The sequence below is a fragment of the Telmatherina bonti genome (assembly GCF_933228915.1).
Source record: "Telmatherina bonti genome assembly, chromosome: 13".
In the NCBI taxonomy this organism is placed as follows: domain Eukaryota; kingdom Metazoa; phylum Chordata; class Actinopteri; order Atheriniformes; family Telmatherinidae; genus Telmatherina; species Telmatherina bonti.
Window position 1 is genome coordinate 35,005,236 of NC_136611.1, and position 23,908 is coordinate 35,029,143.

At 43.6% G+C, this 23,908-nt stretch overlaps 2 protein-coding genes across 2 annotated transcripts in view; both read left to right on the top strand.

Moving 5' to 3' along the window:
• The window catches only part of med27 (mediator complex subunit 27), a 3,175-nt gene extending 1,174 nt beyond the window's left edge, over nt 1–2,001 (top strand). The window contains exons 4-8 of the mRNA XM_079251968.1: nt 919–1,012; nt 1,091–1,198; nt 1,282–1,323; nt 1,398–1,475; nt 1,861–2,001. Of these exons, the coding sequence (XP_079108094.1) occupies nt 919–1,012; nt 1,091–1,198; nt 1,282–1,323; nt 1,398–1,475; nt 1,861–1,995 (457 nt within the window). The 3' untranslated portion in view covers nt 1,996–2,001. The remainder of the gene's footprint in view (nt 1–918; nt 1,013–1,090; nt 1,199–1,281; nt 1,324–1,397; nt 1,476–1,860) is intronic.
• An 11,713-nt stretch (nt 2,002–13,714) lies between these two features.
• Nucleotides 13,715–23,908, top strand: part of LOC306764311 (formin-binding protein 1-like) — a gene marked incomplete at both ends in the record, with an annotated part of 31,561 nt that continues 21,367 nt past the window's right edge. The window contains 4 exons of the mRNA XM_079251422.1: nt 13,715–13,744; nt 14,317–14,432; nt 16,352–16,402; nt 21,291–21,438. Coding sequence (XP_079107548.1) covers nt 13,715–13,744; nt 14,317–14,432; nt 16,352–16,402; nt 21,291–21,438 — 345 coding nt within the window. The remainder of the gene's footprint in view (nt 13,745–14,316; nt 14,433–16,351; nt 16,403–21,290; nt 21,439–23,908) is intronic.

A 23,908-nucleotide genomic window follows, 5' to 3' on the forward strand; every position in this document is an offset into this window, starting at 1 on the left:
TGCATGTAACATAAACACAAAGAACACAGGTCAGAAATCACCAGACCACAATCCAGGTCCGGACCCAGAGGTGGTCCCATACAGACCTTAACCTTCAGCCAAAACAGAAAGTTCTGATTCATAACCTGGTAGAGCGTTAGCGTGGTTAACACACTGGCCAGACGAGTTAAACTATCCCATGTGACATGGATTGGATGGTAGCCAATCAAATCCTGGCATTCCAGTCAGTAAGTTTAGAATTAGAGGAAAGGAACGCATGAAAATAAAGTGGAGAGAAAGATGGTAATCCATGTAGAAACTGATGGAGAATAACAGAAAAGCATGCTGGAGCATAATGGAAAGAAAGGGAAAGTGAGAGAGAAACGAGGGAAAATTAGAAAAAATTAGGGGAAAACGAGGGAAGAAACGAGGGAGACATGAGAGTAAATGAGGAAAAATAAAAGGAGAAATTAGGGAAAATGAGGAAAAAGTGTGGAAAAATGAGGGGAAATGAGGAAAAATAATGGAGAAATGAAGGAAAAATTAGGGAAAATGTGGGAAAATGAGAGGAAATAGCACCCTGCAGCACAGAAAAGCTGACAGGATTCACTCCAGGTTTTTCTGCGGACTTCTGCCTTGCAGCTCTGCAGTGTCTCCCGCATGTTCAAAAACTCCAGTACTTATTAACCTGATGAGTGTGTGACCTGATAGTTGTGGTTGAAGCTGTTCACGCAGAAAAAAAAACTTTGTCTCAAAACCAAAAATGTTGTGTTCAGATAAAAACAGCTGAGCCTTTTTTTCTTCATTCATGAAATCTTTTCCTGATTGGTCAGTTGGTGTGGCTGCAGGTTACTCTGACTGTAACATGTCTGCACGTGTCAGCAGGCTGTATTGTTCATATCAATAGATTCACACACACGCGTGTTCTTCTGGATGCAGGTACGTGGATGATGTCATCTCCCGGATCGGCAGGATGTTTCCTGATATGACCATCGAGCTGTTCAGACCCAATGGGACGTCTGCAGTCCTGCTGGTACTGCGACACATTTATCGCACACAGACCCAGTTTCAGGTGTGTTCCTGGCCGGTAACAGGTGTGTGTGTCCCTCAGGTGACGCTGGGGAAGGTGCTGAAAGCCATTGTCGTCATGCGTTCGCTCTTCATCGACAGAACAGTTGTCCGAGGATTCAGCGAGAACGTTTACAATGAGGACGGAAAGGTGAGAAGTCACACTTACTGACGCCTGACTGTCTCCATGGTAACCTAGCTAACCACTGGGAACCTGTCTATCTGTTCTCCCAGCTGGACATTTGGACAAAGTCTCAGTACCAGGTGTTTCAGAAGGTAAGACTCTTTCGTCTTCTCTGTCACCACCTGAACTTCATGTGCAGCATTCTGATTGGTTATTATGTTACTAGGTAACAGACCATGCCACCACCGCCCTGCTGCACTACCAACTGCCCCAGATGCCTGACGTGGTAGTCCGGTCCTTTATGGTGAGACAGTTGTCCATCATGCATCATGTGTCTCCATCACCTGTCTCTGTCTCGACCAATACTCCTGTCTGTCTCTCACCTGTCTCGCCTATATTACATGTCCGACCTGTCTCTGTCTCGACTGCTCCTGTCTGTCTCTCACCTGTCTCGCCTATATTACATGTCCGACCTGTCTCTGTCTCGACTGCTCCTGTCTGTCTCTCACCTGTCTCGCCTATATTACATGTCCGACCTGTCTCTGTCTCGACCAATACTCCTGTCTGTCTCTCACCTGTCTCGCCTATATTACATGTCCGACCTGTCTCTGTCTCGACCAATACTCCTGTCTGTCTCTCACCTGTCTCGCCTATATTACATGTCCGACCTGTCTCTGTCTCACCTGCAGACGTGGCTGCGTAGCTATATTAAACTCTTCCAGTCTCCGTGTCAGCGATGCGGTCATTTCCTGCAGGACGGACTTCCTCCAACGTGGAGGGACTTTAGGACCCTGGAGGCATTTCATGACACTTGTCGGATGTAACTTGACACATTTTTTTTGTTTTGTTTATTGTGTGTAAAGATGTTTAAATAAAGTTTGTTTTAGTTTTTTCAGAGCCGTGTTTTCTTCAGCAGAGCATCGTTTAAACAGCTGATTGACGTATCCATGACAACAAATAATTAGAAATCAAACAGCAGGATCAATAATAAACCATTTTCTCTCTGATAGTAATCAATAACTTAGAAGCTGAGAATAAAATTAGCTGATAAAACCTGGGACATGATTGGCTGACTCAGCGTTTCCATGAAAACATCCATTTATCAGTGTTCACTTGCTTCTACTCACTCCTGAAGATATTGATGATCTGTGGACTGAACTGAGGAGACTGATTGCATTAAAATAAAAAATCAATGCACTGCTTTGATCAGTGGTTGATTATGAAACTGGAATTTACTGACTCATTGATTAGTGCCAGATGAATCAATCACTGATCAGTTCAGCTGCCTGCAGGACGTACAAATGTGGAAGTACAAATACTAATGCTGTGAAATGTTCTTAACCTGGTGTTAGCGTGATGCTACGTAGCATTGCTAATCTAAATGGTAGCATTAAAGTAGTTGTGACAGAAGCAGGTAAAACCATGTCATATTTATTTTCCAGCGATTGTTTTAAGATTAAATTTGATTCAACTTTATTGTCATTACACATGTATAAATACAGAGTAACAAAATGCAGTTTAGCTTTCAGAAGTGCAAAGAGCAGCAAGTGCAATATATACAATATGAAAACAGTATGTACACATAAGAGCAGTTCTTAACAGTTAAATGCAGTGGAAGATGTTTTGTGTTTGCAATAGTATGCAGAAAATATACAGCACTGAAAAAGTTCTGTGGAGAGACATCTGTTGGGGAAAAGTGGTTCCGAAACCTACAGGTTCTAGTCCAGAAGCTCCTGTAATGCCTCATGCAGGAGGAGAGCAGGAAAACAGTATGGGCAAGGATGCCCCCAAGTGGTGGCCAGGGGTGGCCAGTGCCACCCTGAACAAAAACCTGGCCACCACACTGGTCTTATCTGCAAATATTGTATTTTTTTTTTACTGTTAACAGTGCACGGCATAGTTTTTTTAAAAATATATATTGTGCAGAGGGTGCCTCATGTAAAGTCCAACTAAAAGGCAGGACACTGAAGCGTGAAGATCCTACTGTGGTAGGAGCAGGTAGTTTGATGGACGCAAGCAGCTGAAGCACAACAAGTCTTCAGTAAGTATATGATAAAATAACAATCACTTCAGTTAAATGGTTTTATGCCAATTCTCTGTGGTGTTTAATGAATGAAATGAAATGAAAAATGCTTTATTAATCCCCAAAGGGAAATTCAATTTTGTATATAATAAATTTGAGGAGGTCTTGTTCCGGAGGCTGATGGCTGCTGGCAGGAATGATCTACAGTCAAAGCTGAAACAGGCCTTGAACAGAACACTTAATTTTATACATGAATCTACTAAAGCAAGCTTACTGAACTACTCTATGCAGAATATCTATCTTGTGCTACATAAAAGAAACTTAATAAAAGAGTAACATATTAAAACTACACTATACACATAAATTCCACCACATCTTCTGTATCTTTCAGTCTTACATCGGACTGAACACACTTTGTTGTTTCATCACTGTGTTGTGGAGAGGGTGTGAAGAATCCTCCATCATCTTCATCAGCTTGTGCAGCATTCTTCTTTTGGACAATCAGCTCCAGCAGCTCCAGAGTTACTCCAAGCACAGAAGCAGCTTTCTGGATCAGTTTGTTGTTTCTCTTCAAGTCTCTGGTTCTGATGCTACTACCCCAGCAGATGCTGCAAAGCTGACTGCACTCTCCACAACAGACTTATAGAAGATATGCAACATCTTGGTGCAGACATTAAACCATCTCAGCTTCCTTAAGAAGTACAGTCTGCGCTGACCTTTCTTGTAGATGTAGTCAGTGTTGCATTTCCAGTCCAGTTTGTTGTCCAGTTTGAGTGTGCTCTCTGGAGCAGGTATATGATGGCATCTTCAACCCCAAGTCCATTACGATATGCAAACTGGAATGGGTCCTGAAAGGTGTTTACTTGCTTGTTGAGGTGAGCCAGTAAGAGTCTCTCCAGGACTTTCATGATGTGAGAAGTCAGGGCAACTGGTCTGTAGTCACTTGGTTCAGCTGGTTGTGTTTTTTAGGCACTGGAACAAGGCAGGAGGTTTTCCACAGCACTGGGACTCTATTTTGTCTCAGACTGGTGTTGAAAAGGTGCTGGAGAATCGGACATAGTTGTTCTGAGCAGGTCTTGAGAACTCTGGGACTGACACCATCTGGACCTGTAGCCTTGTTCTGGTGCAGTTTCTCAAGTTGCTTCTTAACCTGATTGCAGGAGACAAACAAGGTGGAGGTCTCAGGATGTCCTGATGTGGAGGGAGATGAAGCTGTGTTCTGGTCCATGACTGAGCTGCAGGGTGACAGATTGGAGGCGTGACAGGAAAGCAGTGGGCTTATGGAGGGTGTGTGGTCTGTTGGGCTGGAGGTAGGGGGTGAACTGAACCTGTTGAAGAATATGTTCAGCTCATTAGCTCTGTCCAGACCTCCATCAGGCTGGTCCCCCTTTAACTTGAAGCCGGTGATCTTCTTCATTCCAGACCACACATCCCTCAGGTTATTCTGCTGGAGCTGACTTTCTAACTTCTTCCTGTAGTCCTCCTTGCACTTCTTAGTTTGTGTTTTAAGTAGTTTTTGTGTTGCCCTCAATAAGTCAATGTCACCATCACGAAAGGCATTCGTTTTGGCTACGTTCATACTACAGGCTGAAGTGACTTAAATCCGGTGTTTTTGCCCCTATGCGACCTATAACTGATCTTTTCTTAACAGTCTGAACGACACAGATCGGATATTTTCAAATGCGACCCAGGCCGCTTGGATATGTGGTCCTAAATCCGATACGTATCTGGTATTTTGCCATGCGACTTCAGTCTGAACGGTCAGGCCTCATTATTCCGACCGACGCGTCATCGACACGCGACAAACGTCATTATTCTACGTTTGTTGTTTATGAACTCTTTATCGGTACATGCGCTCACATCACTCTCCCACCAATCCTGACTACGACTCCGAACCCAAACGTTTCTCTCTACAGTTGTTGCTGCCACAGCTCCACAAAAGACCTTGACCAAAACTTTTCACACGCACGCTCACTGCACGTCGCCATGTCTTCGACGCATGTGGGACGCTTCTGGTGCGCATGAGGTTCATTCAGGAGATCACATATAAGTCACATTTGATCGGAAATGTGAACAGACACAAAAAATTCGCATTTCACAAAAACATCCGATATGAGCTGCAAGCCCTGCAGTCTGAACGTAGCCTTTGATGTTCAGCAGCTTTTTCAGGTCACTGGTGATCCAGGGTTTGTTATTGGGGAAGCACCTCACTGTTCTTGTTGGGACGATGCTGTCCACACAGAAGTTTATGTAATCTGTCACACACTCAGTCATGGCGTTGATGTCGTCTCCATGAGGTTCATAGAGGACGTTCCAGTCTGTAGCCTCAAAGCCTCCTCTAAGAGCATCTTCAGCTTCAGCAGACCAGATTTTGATAGTCTTTGTGATGACTGGTTGCTGCTGAACGATGGGCTTGTAGGTGGAGGTGAGAAGAACCAGATTATGGTCAGATCTTCCTAAAGGAGGCAGGACAGAACAACTGTATCCATTATTCATATTTGCATAAAATAAGTCCAACATCTTATTTTCTCTGGTGGAGCAGCTGACAAACTGCTGGAATGTTGGTAGAGTTGCAGAGAGGGAGACGTTGTTGAAGTCTCCGGAGATCACCATGAATGAGTTTGGATGCTGTGTTTGTAGCCGAGCAACGACGGAGCTGATGACATCACAGGCTGTGTCTGGTGCGGTACCAGGTATTATATAAACCGCTACCAGAATAACACAGGTAAACTCTCTGGGTAAATAATATGGACGGAAGCTCACAGCTAACAGTTCCATGTCCCTTGTGCATATCTTCTCCTTGACAGCAACATGTCCAGGATGACACCAACGCTGGTTAACCAGCACTGCAATTCCACCACCCTTTAGCTTTCTGCTGTGTTGTCTACTGCGGTCTGCACGGACCGTTTTAAAGCCCGGTACAGACACATTACAGTCAGGGATGTGTTCATGCAGCCATGTCTCGGTGAAGCACATAATACTGCACTCTGTATTCTTTCTGAGACCTTGTTAGCATCTCGAGCCCATCCGTTTTGTTAGCTAGCGATCTCACATTATCCATGAGGACAGTTGGGAGAAATGGTTTAAATCTCTTTCACTTTCTCCTCTGCCTCACTCCTGCACTGGATCCTCTTGTCGTTCTTTTCAACTCCATCGGGATTTGACGTGTTGTTTCGCTGATAAACCTGATTTGGGAGAGTTTAAACAGTTGATCCCGACAAGTCTTTCGCTGCCATGGAGACTCATAACAAGTCTTGAGAGAGCCAAAAATATGCAGAAAAATATTCCTTCCAGCACACCCTCCGAACCAGCATGAAATCCTCAGAAAAAAATACCTAATTTGAGGTCATATCTATGTGAGAAGAGTTTGTACTTTTAAAAAAAATCAAGATAGCAAGTCAGAGCTACTACAATCTGCTGCCATCAGATGGCACAATCTAGAATGGAATGGAATTTAAAGAATTAATAAGAAGTAATATAAGAATTACTGGGATGATGGCTAGCACTGACATGCAGATGTATGTGACCCGAAATGAATAACAAAATCTGTTCCTGTTTCTTGGGCTAATGCTACTAAGGCTTCGCTAAGATTAGCTTGGTAACCAACTGTTCATCAAATCAAGTCATTCACAAGTTAATGCTTGCTCAGGATAGCTAGACAATAGGGATATCAGCTGTATCTATGTTGGATAGAGAACATATTTAACAACTCTGTGAACTTGTCTTTAATGCTAGCTCACAATAGCTGGCTGAATGTCACTGCCCAGTCAGGCAGCTAACATTATACAGAAGTTGGGATAATAGCATTATGATGTAAGTTATCACTATGTGCTAACATTATGTGCAAGTTGCAGACAATGAAGAGAAAGCCCTCCAAGGATATTTTGTCATACTTTGCTAAGAGACAAAGTTTCAGGAGATCAGCACAGGGATAGAGATAGGCAGCCAGACACTGACGACAGCTAAGGTAACTTAAATCGAACCAATTTCCTGACTTCTAAGAACATCACTTGAACTACATTTATTTATAGAACAATATCACAGTTCAACAGAGAATTTACTGACACACAAAATCTTAGACCTTGGACTGTAATATACCATAGTTCTTGTGTTTCTTCCATAACTGTTAATTATTTCTCCAGCTTTATCTCTAGTTTAATGAGTGTTAATTGAGTGTGATGCCATGTTGACAAGAACTTCTCATATTAAATATAATTCTTACCTGTATCCATTCAATAGGAGAGGGCTCTGAGTGCTATTGCTGAGAAATAGTTTAAAAATTATATCCTCTTGTTGTGATCTTGGGGCTGTAGTAACACTCAGAAGATAAATCATCTTATTCTAACAGCAGGTTCTGTTCCTTCCATATGATGATCAAAGTTCTTGATTTATTTACACTAATCTTTTGCAGTAGAGGGCTCAGACTCTGAGGATTGAGGCCTTCAGCTTCTTATGAACCTGCTCATGGTCTACCAGGTGAAGATGAAGTGTTAATAGTGAAATTAAATAAATGTTGCATATCTTCCCCCTCTTTCTCTCTCTCTCTCTCTCTCCTGTCTTCTCTACACAACTCTGAAGCCACTCAAATAAAGCATTCAAAGCGTGATATAACTGATTTTCATTCTTTTGTATCCCTCCTACAGGAACGGGATCAGAACAGCTGGATCCTGACCAGCCCAGGCCTCCAGGTGGTGGACCTGTTCATGGACCAGCAGGTGAGGATGATCTTGTCATGATGGTAGAATTGATGTTCAGCAGCTCATTTCTGGAAGAAAGTCCCACCATATTTTTATTATGACTGCTTTTCTCTGTCCTTCCAGACATATCCCAGTTACAGGCAGATGGCTAAAACAGCCACACCAGTAGTTTTACCGCAGAACTATGGCAAGCCGATAGTATGAAAAATCGGACGTAAATTAACGCCCTATTCTAAACTGTAAAAAGCGGCATATGCTATTTTTTTCGCGCAAACGCGTTGTGAATCTGGATGCGCGGTGGCGTAAATCACAGGCACTACGTAAAAGACGCGCGGTGGCGTAAATTACGTGCGGTGGCATTTTATGCATATTTTATCTTTAAGAGGCTTCTGACTGCTCAGTCACTGGATGTTCGGGCTTTGTACCCAATCAGTGCAACCCTGTTGCTGGGCACTTTTGTGCATGACCCTGAAATCAACAAAGTCATCTCGACATATCATGTTTATAGTTACAGTCCACACAGTCTGTACTCCGACTACCGGCATGAGGTTCCCCCAAGGTTAATCATGGCTGTCGTTTTGATGTCTCGTACAACACCTGGTATAAATTCAGTCAGCAAGACAAAAGCTAACAATAATTTGGTCTGTAAAGAACAGTTGATAATAAACATGAGACACAAAATGAAAGTTTTAACAAATGTCCAAGTTATTAATTAATCCACAACCGCAGTAATTGCGATTGGAATTGCAGATACAAATTTGGATAAGCAAGAACTTTACTTTCAAAATCTTTTTGTGATTTTTTTAAATTGTTCATGTAACAAATGTGTTTTTTTCCCCTAACTGCAGCTGAAATGCATTTATAAACGTATCACTGCGGCTACAGCAATTTAAAAAAACCCTCAAGATGTAATACAGCAGTGATATATTTTATTAATTGACTTCGTATATTGATTGTAGTGTCATGCACAAAAGTGCCCAGCAACAGGTACAACACACTCTGATTAAGACAGGACCAGAATGGCAGGTGTGTGTATGTATGTAGGCTACATTCTCTCTTTCACCAAGGATCAGTGATCCTCTGATCATGACTGCCGAAGCACTGATTGGGTACAATCATACAGTGACTGAGCAGTCAGATACAATATGCAAAAAACGCCACCGCATGTAATTTACGCCACCGCGCGTTCAATTTCACAACGCGTTTGCGCGAAAAAAACGGCACATGCTGCTTTTTACGGTTTAGAATACGGCGTTAATTTATGTCCGATTTTTCATACTATCGGCTTGCCATACAGAACCTTGTATAACGACAGGATACCGCGCTTTGGTTACGAGTGGTTCTCCATTTATAAGTGGTTGGAGTACTGAGAACTACAAACTCTTATCAAACTCTTCTAAGTGCTCCTATGTAGTAGAGCTATGTTTATTGACATGTCAATAAACATTTTTTTTTTTTTGCTACTTTCCATGTTCACTCCTTGTTCATGCAGATCCCTGAGTAAGTTAGTTTTTGGCCTCTGCATTTTCTAAGTAAGTGCAACTTGTTAATAAATACACATTTTAATGGAGAGAAAACTCAATGTGCTGATGTCCAATAAGACTGTTTAACTTGGTCAAGGCTATAGTTGCCAAATATATTAAGAGAAAAACGTCCTGCCTCATGCTAAGATATTCTCAAATGTCCCACCTAATATATTAGCTGAAAAATTGGCTGTTTTGGAGACACAATATTTTAATTACTTTTGCGATTTCAGAAGCCTCAGTCTAAATCCAACTTTTAAGACCTTTGAAGTTAAGTTTTAGTTTTTGGGCGTTGTATAATGATGAGCAAAGTTTTTGCACCAGATAAATGCATTTTAATATATAATGTTGCATTTTTTCTCCTGTGGGTGCATGCCCCCAGACCCCCCCCTACCCCCTGCTGTAATACTGGATCAAGCCTTGTCTACATAATGGCAGATAATTTCATTTGGTCTTTTTTTTTTTTTTTTTAAATAAACACTTCTGATCAGTAGGCTCCTCTTTGTCAAAAGCTCAAACTGGCCAGATTCAGTTTTCTCACATACGTCAACTTTTGTAGTTATGTATTATATACTAAATAAGTCTTGGCCACCCACATGTTTTCCATGGCCACCCCTAACTCACACTACGTGCTTGTCGTTGGCATAATTTCTCATTAACTCTTTCAGTGACAGGAAGTGAAGTTCTTGTGATGCATACCATACTGGTTTGCAGTATCCGACAGGGCAGTTTCTGTACCAGACTGTGATACAGTTGGTTAGGATGCACTCAATCACACAGCGGTAAAAATGTCCAAATATGGCAGCAAACAGGTTGTTTTTTCTCAGAGTCCTCAAGAACAGCTGCAGGTGGGGATTCTTATGGGGGGGTGTTGATTGTCCAGGACGGGTTCTCTGAGATGTGCGTCCCCAGGTTGAACCTGGAGACACATTTAACTGCCTTACTGTTGATACAGACGAGATCAGGTCTCCTCTCTTTCCTAAGTTCACAATGAACTCAGGGAATAAACATTAACTTTGATAATCAAGATTTTTACGTTGGAGTCAAAAATAAACTATAAAGATGAGTTCCCAACTACCCAAGTTAGCACTGACTTACTACGGATCCTAATTAATATACACAGGAGACTAGCAAGGTTGGTAAAATATTATATTTAACTATGGTTGTTACTTGATTAAAAAAAAAAAAAAAAATTCCCCAAAAAGCAACTTTTTTTCATTTAAATGGATTTAAATGGGGGGATAATTAAATATTAGTAAAACAGATTAATATTTTAAACTCAAACTCTAATAATATCTGGGAAAATTATTTAAATTTTCAAAATTGTAAAATAAGAAATAGAAAACATTTCTGGCCAAAACTGAACAGACCCAAAGTTAAAGTTACTTTAACTAAAAGCTGCAGCTCCAGTTATTCTGTAAGAGTCTACAACATGTCACAGTAATTTTAACTCTATCAATGTTTTTATCCACATTAATAGACATTAATATCTGACAGTAAACCAAGACAAATTAACCTGCATCAACTTCAGTCTGATCATACAGCACAGATCACCTCCAGCTCTGACTGCAGCCTGGAGCTGCATGAGGACCAGGCTACGTGTGTTCTTTAGGACGAAGAGAGGGGGCTTCACAGCTGCTGCTAACGGAGAAAACTACACGATCTTTCATTGTTACTCACCAAGAGTCCCTGATTCCACCAGAAAAAGACTCTAGACTTGTTGATGCTCATTTTGTCTTTAAATAAACTCTCTGAAAGGTCGAGAACATCACAAAAAATATTGCCAATGTGGCTAATGCCGGGCGGACACTGTGCGATTTTAGAACTCTGACTGTCGGGAAAATGCTCCCACTGCACGACCGGGTTTGTCCCTCGTACTCTATTTGACCCTACGACATGTGTACTCATACTGTACGACTGCCGTCAGCCATGATTATTGACAACCACAACTAGTTGTCGGCGTCAGTCGGCGTGTGACGGCACGACGTGCTCGAGTGTGAACAACGAAAAACAAAGGTTCCTAGTTGCTATGACAACCACAGCGTGCCTGACAACAAGATGGCGAGCAGGCAGCAAGTTGTTTCAGTTGTGTGCGCTGTCTTGTGCGCTGAAACGAAAAACAAAAGAAAACCTCGTGTTCTCTCCATAGCTCTACTAATCTCTCTTCTAGCAGCCGTGTTCACCGCACACATCTGAAGTTGGGGTTGGCCGTCATTGTTAAGCTCCACCGGTATCTTCTGCGCCGGTGCGAACATAGAATCGTGACGTAACACCACTCACACTGTACGAGCGACGGCAAAAATTTCTGACATGCCAGAAGTTTGATCGGGAGGTCGCAGCATCATCGTCAGAACGTAGCAGCAATTAATCCTGAGTGTTCTCACACTGTACGGCTCACGAACTCCCGACCGGACATCCCGACGCTACGATGTTTCCACGATGACGCAGCGTGGTCTGCAACAGCAAAATCGTGGTGAAATCGCCTCGAAATCGCACAGTGTCCGCCCGGCATAAGTCAGTAGCAGAGGTACCATCGGTGTAATCCCCGAACCAGGAAACCTCTGGCAAAGGTTCTGCAAATAAATGCAAATTTTTTGCAGGCGTTAATGTTTGTGTAATTAATCAATCGTAATTAACGCGTTAAAGTACCACCCCTAAAATAAACATATATCCATCCATCCATCTTCTGCCACTTATCCGGGGTCGGGTCGCGGGGGCAGCAGCCTAAGCAGGGAAGCCCACACTTCCCTCTCCCCAGCCACATTTGCCAACTCTGCAGGGGGGATCTCGAGGCGTTCCCCGGCCAGCCGAGAGATATAACCCCTCCAGCGTGTCCTGGGTCTTCCCCGGGGTCTCCTCCCAGAGGGACGTGCCCAGAACACCTCACCAGGGAGGTCCAGGAGGCATCCTGACCAGATGCCATAGCCACCTCAACTGGTTCCTCTCGATGCAGAGGAGCAGCGGCTCTACTCTGATCTCCTCCTGGATGACCGAGCTCCTCACCCTATCTCTAAGGGAGAGCCCGGCCACCCTGCAGAGGAAACTCATTTCAGCCGCCTGAATACGAGATCTGGTTCTTTCGGTCACGACCCACAGCTCATGACCATAGGTGAAGGTAGGAACGTAGATCGACTGGTAAATCGAGAGCTTCGCCTTCTGGCTCAGCTCCGTCTTCACCACGACAGACCGGCACAGAGTCCGCACCGATCCGTCTGTCAATCTCACGCTTCATCCTTCCCTCACTTGTGAACAAGACCCCGAGATATTTAAACTCCTCCACTTGAGGCAGGACCTGACTCCCGACCTGGAGAGGGTAATCCACCCGATTCCGGCTGAGGACCATGGTCTCAGAAAATAAACATATAATATATTTAAAGTATATCCTTTAACTCGACTGATTTTGTGTAGGATATAAAAAAGACAAGAAAGACCTCATGAACTTTTTTGCAAAGGAAACAGAAGACAGAATCCGCTTTCAGCCGCCCTGACACCTTCCAGCTTGCTATGCTGACGAGAGCATGACGTCCACCGGGGTTAACCTCAGTGTACGGGCTCCAGACCAGGGGACAATGAGGATGCCCACTCGCCTGGGTCACCGGGAGCAACTGGAAGAGTTCTGCCCTTTATGAGAGAGGATTCACCTCATATGAGAAAAACCTTTTCTGGTCCTTTTGACAACAGGTTCAGTTTGTCTGTAAGACCACAACCCTGCAAGTCCTCCTGTTCTTTAATCCTGATCAGTCAACCTGTGATTGATTAGTTATTGCTGAAAACGGAAAACAATTAACCTTTTATGACAAACTGCATCATCTTCATCATCAGAGAGACAGGAAGTGTGAGTGCAACGATCTCTCTCTAAAACACATCATCATCATCATCAAAATTATTGGGAAATTTAAACAACTGCTGCTGGTTTCTGAGTAAAAACGTCACTAATATTGATCCTAATATCTGTATCGATAAGGCGGAACCTGCTGGTTCTGCTGCAGGCTGATTGCTGTCATGTGTGTCATCAGGGCGGGGCTGTCATTGCGCATGCGCCCTACTATACGTATGTATGTATTTACACACACCTACACACGCACACACACGCGCAAACTGACGACAAAGAGTTCTTCAGGGAGACGCGCCGTGCGTGACCACGTCCTCTGCTCGTGCTGCTGCAGACACACACACACACACACACACAGGCAGCCGGTGTAATGGTTAGGATGCGCGCGGCAGGCAGCTGCAGCTCGTGCTGATTGTCGCGGAGCCGCGAGGAGCCGCAGCGGAGGAGCGCGAGGAGCAGACCGGAGCCATGAGCTGCAACTGGGGAACCGTGCTGTGGGTACGTTCCCATCCGAACCGCCGGAATCCGAACCCAATAACCTGATGCCGTTCATCCGGTAACCTGTCGGTATCTGGGCGACCCGTCCGTGCGTGTGCGCGCGCGTGCGTGAAGCCCTTGTGCATCTGTCTGCTCCTCCATAGCAACACAGTGGGTGACGACGGCGCCTCGCGCGCTGCAGCATCATGATGGCAACAGAGAATCTTCCTCACCATCGGTTCTGATCAAAGTATCAATAACTGATGTCAGTCTTTTTTAGAACACGCGCGCGTGTGTGCGTGCACTTGTGCGTGTGATGTTCGATTGGGTTTAACTGATCAGAAAAAAAAATCACTTGTGATCACGTGCGCTGAACCTGCTGCAGCATCCTGTGAGACAAAATGCAGGGGAAAATGACCCCGCGTGACGTCATAAGCTGGCCAAGATCGATAGGAAGAAATGGTTTTGATTAAGTTAGTGAACAAACACGTGACGTCACCCAGGTGAAATTAAGGTGGTGTTAGGGATGTTTTTGATGAGTATTAATTGGACTGATTGATCAGGGTGATCAGTGATGATGTCTGCTGTTTCAGGATCAATATGATAATCTGGAGAAACACACGAGCTGGGGGATCGACTTCCTGGAGCGGTACAGCAAGTTCGTGAAGGAACGAGCCGACATCGAGCTGAGCTACGCCAAGCAGATCAGGTACACCTTCATCATCATCTCTAACATCTTCATCATCATGTCTAACATCGAGCTGAGCTACGGCAAGCAGATCAGGTACACCTTCATCATCACCTCTAACATCTTCATCATCATGTCTAACATCGAGCTGAGCTACGGCAAGCAGATCAGGTACACCTTCATCATCATCTCTAACATCTTCATCATCATGTCTAACATCGAGCTGAGCTACGCCAAGCAGATCAGGTAACACCTTCATCATCATCTCTAACATCTTCATCATCATGTCTAACATCGAGCTGAGCTACGGCAAGCAGATCAGGTACACCTTCATCATCATCTCTAACATCTTCATCATCATGTCTAACATCGAGCTGAGCTACGGCAAGCAGATCAGGTACACCTTCATCATCATCTCTAACATCTTCATCATCATGTCTAACATCGAGCTGAGCTACGCCAAGCAGATCAGGTACACCTTCATCATCATCTCTAACATCTTCATCATCATGTCTAACATCGAGCTGAGCTACGCCAAGCAGATCAGGTACACCTTCATCATCATCTCTAACATCTTCATCATCATGTCTAACATCGAGCTGAGCTACGGCAAGCAGATCAGGTACACCTTCATCATCATCTCTAACATCTTCATCATCATGTCTAACATCGAGCTGAGCTACGCCAAGCAGATCAGGTACACCTTCATCATCATCTCTAACATCTTCATCATCATGTCTAACATCGAGCTGAGCTACGCCAAGCAGATCAGGTACACCTTCATCATCACCTCTAACATCTTCATCATCATGTCTAACATCGAGCTGAGCTACGCCAAGCAGATCAGGTACACCTTCATCATCATCTCTAACATCTTCATCATCATGTCTAACATCGAGCTGAGCTACGGCAAGCAGATCAGGTAACACCTTCATCATCATCTCTAACATCTTCATCATCATGTCTAACATCGAGCTGAGCTACGCCAAGCAGATCAGGTAACACCTTCATCATCATCTCTAACATCTTCATCATCATGTCTAACATCGAGCTGAGCTACGGCAAGCAGATCAGGTACACCTTCATCATCATCTCTAACATCTTCATCATCATCATGTCTAACATCGAGCTGAGCTACGGCAAGCAGATCAGGTAACACCTTCATCATCATCTCTAACATCTTCATCATCATGTCTAACATCGAGCTGAGCTACGGCAAGCAGATCAGGTAACACCTTCATCATCATCTCTAACATCTTCATCATCATCATGTCTAACATCGAGCTGAGCTACGGCAAGCAGATCAGGTAACACCTTCATCATCATCTCTAACATCTTCATCATCATGTCTAACATCGAGCTGAGCTACGGCAAGCAGATCAGGTAACACCTTCATCATCATCTCTAACATCTTCATCATCATGTCTAACATCGAGCTGAGCTACGCCAAGCAGATCAGGTACACCTTCATCATCATCTCTAACATCTTCATCATCATGTCTAACATCGAGCTGAGCTACGGCAAGCAGATCAGGTACACCTTCATCATCATCTCTAACATCTTCATCATCATGTCTAACATCGAGCTGAGCTACGCCAAGCAGATCAGGTAACACCTTCATCATCATCTCTAACATCTTCATCATCATGTCTAACATCGAGCTGAGCTACGCCAAGCAGATCAGGTACACCTTCCTCTCCTTCAAAACCTTTGCCTGCTCCTCTCCTCCCTTTCATTCATCTTTCCTTCTCCAACACGGCGGTGGATAACTTCTCATGTTTCTTCCAACTTAACCATCTGTCATTGCAGACAACGTCTGCACAGAGGACTCCGTCTGCATCTTCTCCTGTGATTTCCACCAATCTTCAGTTATGTTATTTAATTGATGAGAAGACATCTGTCCCTCTGTCTCTCTCCTTGTCCACCTGTCTCTCTGCAGGAGCTTGTCGAAGAAGTACCACCCAAAGCGAAGCAGAGAAGACGAGAGCAGGTAAGTCAGCTTTTTTCTTTCTTCAACCTTCTGATTGGTTAAATCAAGTAAAGCTTTATTAAGGACACAGAATCCAGGAAATAGAAAAAATAATGAAAAGCATCATTTTGACATTGGGGGAACATATGTAGAATTTACGGGCAAATACATTAGCCTGACCATAGAGTTTACATCGCTGCCTATGCAAGTCTCTATCATCCGAGAGGTCACTTGCGATGTAGTGTCCAAGGTATTTCACCTCTTCTGTCACCTTAAGGACATTTCCACTGAGATAAAAGTCGGGAAAAGCCAACTTCTGGTCCTCTTTGGTACTTACAATCATTATGTAGCTTTTCAGAGCATTGTACTGAATGTCATATTCAATACCGTACAAGGAACAGATATTCAAGAACATCTGCAGGCCTGCACTAGAAGGACTTATCAACACCAAGTCATCTGCATACATCAGATTGTTACACAGGACATTTCCAATAGTACAACCAGTTTTACAATCATTCAACTGGACAGACAGAGCATCAATATAGATGTTGAACAGAAGCGGTGACAAGATTCCACCCTGACGGACTCCATTCCTCACTTTAAACGAGTCAGAGATAGAGGTTAATGTCCACATCACCTAAACACCCAGCCCAACTCAACCCTTGTGGTGAAGCCTGGGTTCACTACAGAGAGGACAAATCTTGTTTTAATATAAGAAGAAGAAAAAAAAAAAAAAATGAAGAAAACATGACGGTTTAGATTAGTTCCAGGATGTGAAAAAAGTTGAAACATTCCTGTGGATCCAGGTCTCTCAGTTATTCTGATATAATGTGGATGTCAGTTAGGAAGTCATTCAGTTAGGAAGAAAAACATAATTTAGGGACACTTGACAGATAAATGAAGACTGTTTGATACTGTTACTGTTGAAATACAGTCTTCATTACTTAAGTTTTATTGGGTATAGTGAATTTTTGTTTTTTTTAATTAGTAACAGAAAACTGGTGTTTTGTAACTAATAGTTTCAGATTATAACATCACAAATCCCTCCCAGAATCTGAATGGCTGCTCCTAAATTGCCATCTCAAAACACAGAAATAATCTTGTAAGTTGACCTAGGTAAACCCCCAGTGTCCCAGTGTATGTTACTGCAGCATGTAATGTACTTCTATGTGATGTTCTGCATCAGCACCATCATGTTCAAGATCAGGAATACAAATATCTGGGTACAGTACATGACAAAAACTTCAATTTATACCTCAACATGTCTGCAATAGGCAAAAAGGGCTACAAAGACTTTATTTTTCTGCACAGACTAAACACTGGTGATGGTTTTATTTTACAAATCTTTTATTGATTCTATTTTAAACCCTCAGTGTGTGAGAATTACAACAGAGTAGAGCTCTGTGGCGTCTCGCTGTATAAGCACATAATAACCACAACTGAAGCTGCGGAGTCACAAATGTAAAAATGCTAACATCTTGCATTAGTTGGAGGGTCCCGTCAGGTGATGAGATACAGAACGATACATAATTCTGTTTTGTTACTGATGCTGATAAGTTACAAGCTTGTCTTCCATGTATTTGGTACGAAACTACTGCTAATAGCTAATGTCATGGTGAGAAATGGTGTGACTGGAAGGAGGACATCAACTCCCACCCCCCTTGACAAAGCAGCTGAAATAAATTATCAAACACAAGGAAAAACACTGGTTTTATGTGGTTTTAATATGACTGAAAGAAGCTCACGGTGGCCTGCTGGTAGGACTTCTGTGCTAACAGCAACTGAAAACTGCTGCAACGGACCTTTTAGATTCATTGTCTCATTGCTATGACCACTGCTCACCGCGTGTCAGACACACACTGCTACACTATGGTAAGTATGGTACGGTATATGGTCTGGTACGGTGTGGTATATTGCAATAGGATATGGTACGGTGTAATGAGTTACCCTGAGGATCCGTAATACAGCCACACAGGGAGTTCTGGACAAATGACCAGTTTATTGGTGGAGGAGTATGAACAGAAGATCAGTCCGGGGGAATGGTCTGCAGAAGAAACCAGGCAACAGCTGGGAGGTAAACAGGATGGCAAAATACTCGTCCAGGCAAAGACAAGGCTCAGAGATCCAAAGACAGGCAGGGTCGGTAACCAGAAGATCCGAAAGGTAGCGGTATCCGTCGAGGGCAAGGCAAGGAGGGTAATCCAGGGGCATGAAGCAGAGGGTCGGCAACTGAGGAACAATCCGTAGAACGCTGGAACAAAACTAGACATAGGTCTGATTATTATCTGGCAGAAAAGGAGGGATTGGAGGGAGCTTAAGTAGGCAGTGAGAGAAAAGGAAACCAGGTGAACTGAATGAGGTAGCAGAGGCAATTAGGAAGCCAGCAGGTGGATCGAGTAATCAATGATGAGCGCCAGGAGATCAGGGTGGCAAAAACATGACAGTACGGTACTATATGGTATGGTAAAGTATAGTTTGGTACAGCGTGGTACAATGCACTATGGTACAGTACTATACAGTATGGTATGTTACAGTATGGTACGGCTTGGTACAGTATGCCATTCATCCATCTTCTGCCACTTATCCGGGGCTGGGTCGTGGGGGCAGCAGCCTAAGCAGGAAAGCCCAGACTTCCCTCTCCTCAGCCACGTTTTCCAACTCTGCGGGGGGGATCCCAAGGTGTTCCCTGACCAGCTGAGAGATGACCAAGCTCCTCACCCTATCTCTAAGGGAGAGTTCGGCCACCCTGCGGAGGAAACTAATTTCAGCCGCCTGTATACAAGATCTCGTTCTTTCGGTCACGACCCACAGCTCATTAGTGAGGGTAGGAACGTAGATCGACTGGTAAATCCAGAGCTTTGCCTTCTGGCTCAGCTCCTTTTTCACCATGACAGACCGGCACAGAGTCCCCATCACTGCAGACGCCGCGCCGATCCGTCTGTCGATCTCACGCTCCATCCTTCCCTCACTTGTGAACAAGACCCCGAGATATTTAAACTCCTACACTTGAGGCAAGACCTGACTCCCGACCTGGAGAGGACAATCCACCCTATTCCGGCTGAGGACCATGGTCTCAGATTTGGAGGGGCTGATTCTCATCCCAGCCGCTTCACACTCGGCTGCAAATTGCTCAAGAGAGAGCTGGAGATCACGGCCAGATGAAGCCAACAGGACCGCGTCATCCACAAAAAGCAGAGACCCAATCCTGAGGGTACAATATGGTATAGTACAGTATGGTAGGGTCTGGTATAGTATCGTATGGCATGGTACAGAATGTTATGGTACTAAATAGTATGGTACGGTATAGTATGGCATGGTACAGTATGATACGGTATGGTAAAGTACAGTATGGTATAGTATGGGACTATACATTATGGAATGGTACAGTATGGTATGGTCGGTTTGGTTTATTCACGTTGTCGTTGGTTCTTCTTTTAGGTTTGTGTTCTACATTCACGTCCCTGGCCCATCAAAACAATTATTTTTCAAATTTGCAGAATAAGAGGAAAACCAAATGTATGGTGTTGTCATGGGAACAAGGCATCTGAGGCAACACTTCTCTTGGTTTGACACCAGAAGCAATGGATGTTGTCGTGGCAACAGGAGACGCCGGGGCGATGAGGCATGAGCTAACATTACTGAGTTTTTTTCACGTCTGCTCAGATGTTCAGTTACTGCCCAGCGGTTCTGAACAACCAAAATCACTGTGCTGGAAAATATTGGTGTGTTTGGTGCCATTTGGTTAAGTCATGTTTTCATTTTAACAGGAAAACGCTACACATCACACACACAGACACGCCTAATTGGACCTTGTAATGGAAACACGGAAAAAGTTCGATTTTTTTTTTTTAGAATACCAGACTTTAACAGTAAAATTTGACTCATTTTTGTTGTGCTTCTTTCAGCCCCATCAAAAACTCAAACTCTGATATTTACATCACAGTGTGTGAATGAGAACTGCGAATTGTAAAGGGATACCATGTAACTTTTGGCCACTAGGGGCTAAACCAGTAACTTACCCCAGGCCAAATAACGCTGTTCCAAAATTAAACAGTCTGTACTGCAAAGTATAATCTTGTGTATCGAATGAAGCAGTAACTTTGGCACAACTCATGTCAATAACTTCTTTTAAAGGAAACATCGGCATTAGCCGTTAGCTTATAGGACATTACAGTAGTACTGCTGCCTGTTGAACAGCGTATGAAAACCATAAAACTAAACCAGAACAGTTGTTAATTGTTCTGTGTCTTCTTAGATATTTACACAAATTACAGGAAATGCATTTACTGGATGTAAACCAGATCATCTTGCATGTTCAGGGAGTCACATTAGCTGTATGTAGCCAATTAGCTTCAACTAGCTGCATTTTGCTTGTAATAAACAGCAAAATAAAGAGAGACGTATTTTGCGATGTTCTGCAGCTCATCACTTACTGAAATATGTGGAGAAGTTCATCACATGTTGCTACGTTTGTACAGCAGGAAAAGAGTGGGTTTTACATCCACACTGTTCTTTCATCAGACCCCAACCAGAAAATTCTCTGCCAAGGTAAAATTGTGTTGTTTCCTCTAGAGCAATCCCTTTCCTGCTTTCTCTTTTCACGTTCTTCACCTTCATCAGCCTTCAAACTTCAAACTTTGATTGGAAGAGGAAGAAATGTAGCACAAAGCAGAGTCCTCTGTGTTTATAGAGGGGAGGCCGTGAAGCAAAGCGCTCCCGGTCACATGATCCCCTGAGGGTTAAAACCCTAGGAATCATCCATTTTTACTCACATCAGGCTGATATTTTGCTCCAAAGTTACACTATGTCCTTTTTAACAAGCATGTAGTAAAAATGTATATGTGTGAAGCTGGTTCCTGTGTGTGTAATTTCATACACCTGTGCTCTGGTCTCTGATTTGCTGCTTCAGGTACACCTGGTGTGTGGCGTTCGCGGCAACTCTGCAGCAGCTGAATGAGCTGGCGGTTCAGAGAGAAGACCTCGCCGAAAACCTGAGCTCTCAGATTGTCTGCGAGCTGACGCGATACGTTCAGGAGCTGAAGGCTGAGAGGAAGACGGTGAGTACACACACAATCACACACTGAAAACAAACTGGTTTTGCTTGTTAACCTGCAAAGATGCTGGTTACCAGGTGACCAGAAGCTGGCGATGACTACAACTAAGTCTGGAGTTTCTCACTGATCCAGAATCATTTCATCCTTTATCCAGAGGAAGACAGTGTTCTAGACTCCGTGTCGTGCATTATAACCATCTAATGCACGGTTCTGAGTTGTTAATCCGCTTTTACCGCTTATATAGGAACTATTTTACGTTGGTCTGGATGTATGTTTTATGCCAAACAACCGCTGTCAGGCTGCAGCGCGTTTCTCTCATTCACCTGTTAAAAGACAGCTGATCTGAACCAGCTGGTTAACGCGTTGCTATGGTAACGCCCCACAACGGAGGGATATTTCAGTGTTTAACTCGCTGAACTATGTATAGGAAAATAATGCAGCCAGTTGTCGCTGACAACGGTATAAACTATGTTTAGGTGAACTTCCACAACCTACTGCAGTTATTCTACATGGACCTGCAGCCGGAGCCGACTGAGACCGGCCGCCTGGGAGTGCTTTAGGACGGGAGAGGCTCCCGCTGCTCCTTCCTTACAGTAACTGCAGAACAATATGTGCCTTCAAGTCAGTCGCCAAAACACCAGAAAAGTCTCTAATAACTCCAGTAAAAGCTGCAAGATTTGTCACTTTTAACAAAAAAAGTCTCCAGATTTAGCGAGAAAGTCTCCAAGTTGGCAACAGTGTCTGAATGAAAGCAAAGCGGCTGTGGGAGGAGTTTACAGCACAGCGCTGCAACGCCAGAGACGCTCGATTAGCAGCTGAAGACAGCAGGAGAGGAAACTGCAGAGAGAAAAATAATCACACCCTTTTAGTTTTATCATCGTTGGAAACCCAGATCGTACTGAGATTAAAACCCGATTAATCGCCCAGCTCTAACATGTTGCTAGTTTTGGTCTGCCTTTTTATGTAAAGATGCCTGTTGAAGCTTAACCCCTCTAATCTTGGCCAGCATTCGGACACATTATTAGGCTGAATGTATCAGTCGCCCCATGAAAGCCAACCAGAAGAAGACAACAGAAGTTTGTAGAAATAACACAATTAACAGTGACCACACCTCTTCTCATCTACACATCATTCTCTCAAGTCTGAAACAAACACACAACACACACTGTTTACATATTTACACTTTCACACTCAGGTGTGTTTTGGTATTTAGTTATTTCTGCTGCTCTCCTCCCACTCCAGCTCATTTCCGTGGTTTTATTCCAGCCACAGAGGACCGTTGTTTTTCTCTTTTTCAGACAGACATAGAACTTTCTGCTTGCTTGTTCTTTCTCTTTTTTGCCCGATTGGACATTACCATCAATTTAAGCCCTCCGATTGGTGGAACGTTTGGCAGGATGTAGCTTCAACATATTTACTAGGATAAAGCCGGGGTTCCTAGCAACATACTAGTGACAGTGATAAGTGATCTTATGATGAAGATGTGTTAAATAGTAGTGTAATCATGGATCATTGTGGATTTAGAATGTAGAGTCTCTGAATAACCACTCTATGTTGTGTTTGCATTGTAAACCTCCTGAGAGAAGTGCTGGAAAGCTTCTGTGGTTTATCTAAAGAGTTAACTATTGATCACAGTTTACCCCACAGAGTCTCACACTACCATTCCAGAGATATGGCTGACAATAACAGCACAAAGAGCTGGCCAGCTGATCTAACTGTTCACTGTTGCATCACAGAATCATGAGGGTCTTAAGAGCTTGTGGCTCATTTTGGTCCAGTCTTTATTGATTATTTCTGTCAGACAGCTGCCAGAAAAGAAGACCCAGTACATGAAAAGACTTGAGATGGGCATGAAATCTGGACAGGCAGGCTAAACGTGATGTGTAGGAAGGTCTGTTTTCTGCTGCAGCATCAGCAGAATTATCTCAGGGCTGGTTGCAACCATCGCTCATCTTGCTTCACTGCGTCTGGCTGTCTATCCGATCCAGTACAGAAACATAAAGTCACACCTCCTGCAGGCGCTGTTATAAACATTCAGGCAGCTGCAGCCAATCAGAACGCAGGAGGCCTGCTTTGTTTTATTCAGAAATTTCTGACATTTCAAAAGATGCAACATTCAGAAACTGGGTCACTGACACAATCCTCAGTGTCCACATTACTTCCACCCACTGGTTCTGAACACTGCACCGAGTGTGTCTGTGTTCAGGATCATGTGACCTATATTCAGGATTTCCAGCAGATTTATATTTTCAGATCTCGTTCTCCTATATATTTTATTTTCAAAAAAAGCATCTTTGTGATGTGGTGCTCATGACGGTGTAGCAACCTCCCAAGGCCGACTTAACCCCCGAATCAGATAAGGACTCAGGACTTTCTACTTCAAAAGGAAGTCCATCCACACATCTCCAAAACAGAGCTCAATGGAAGCCCTAAAAATCAGATCCATCTTAATCCGGGTAGACAGACCTCCACT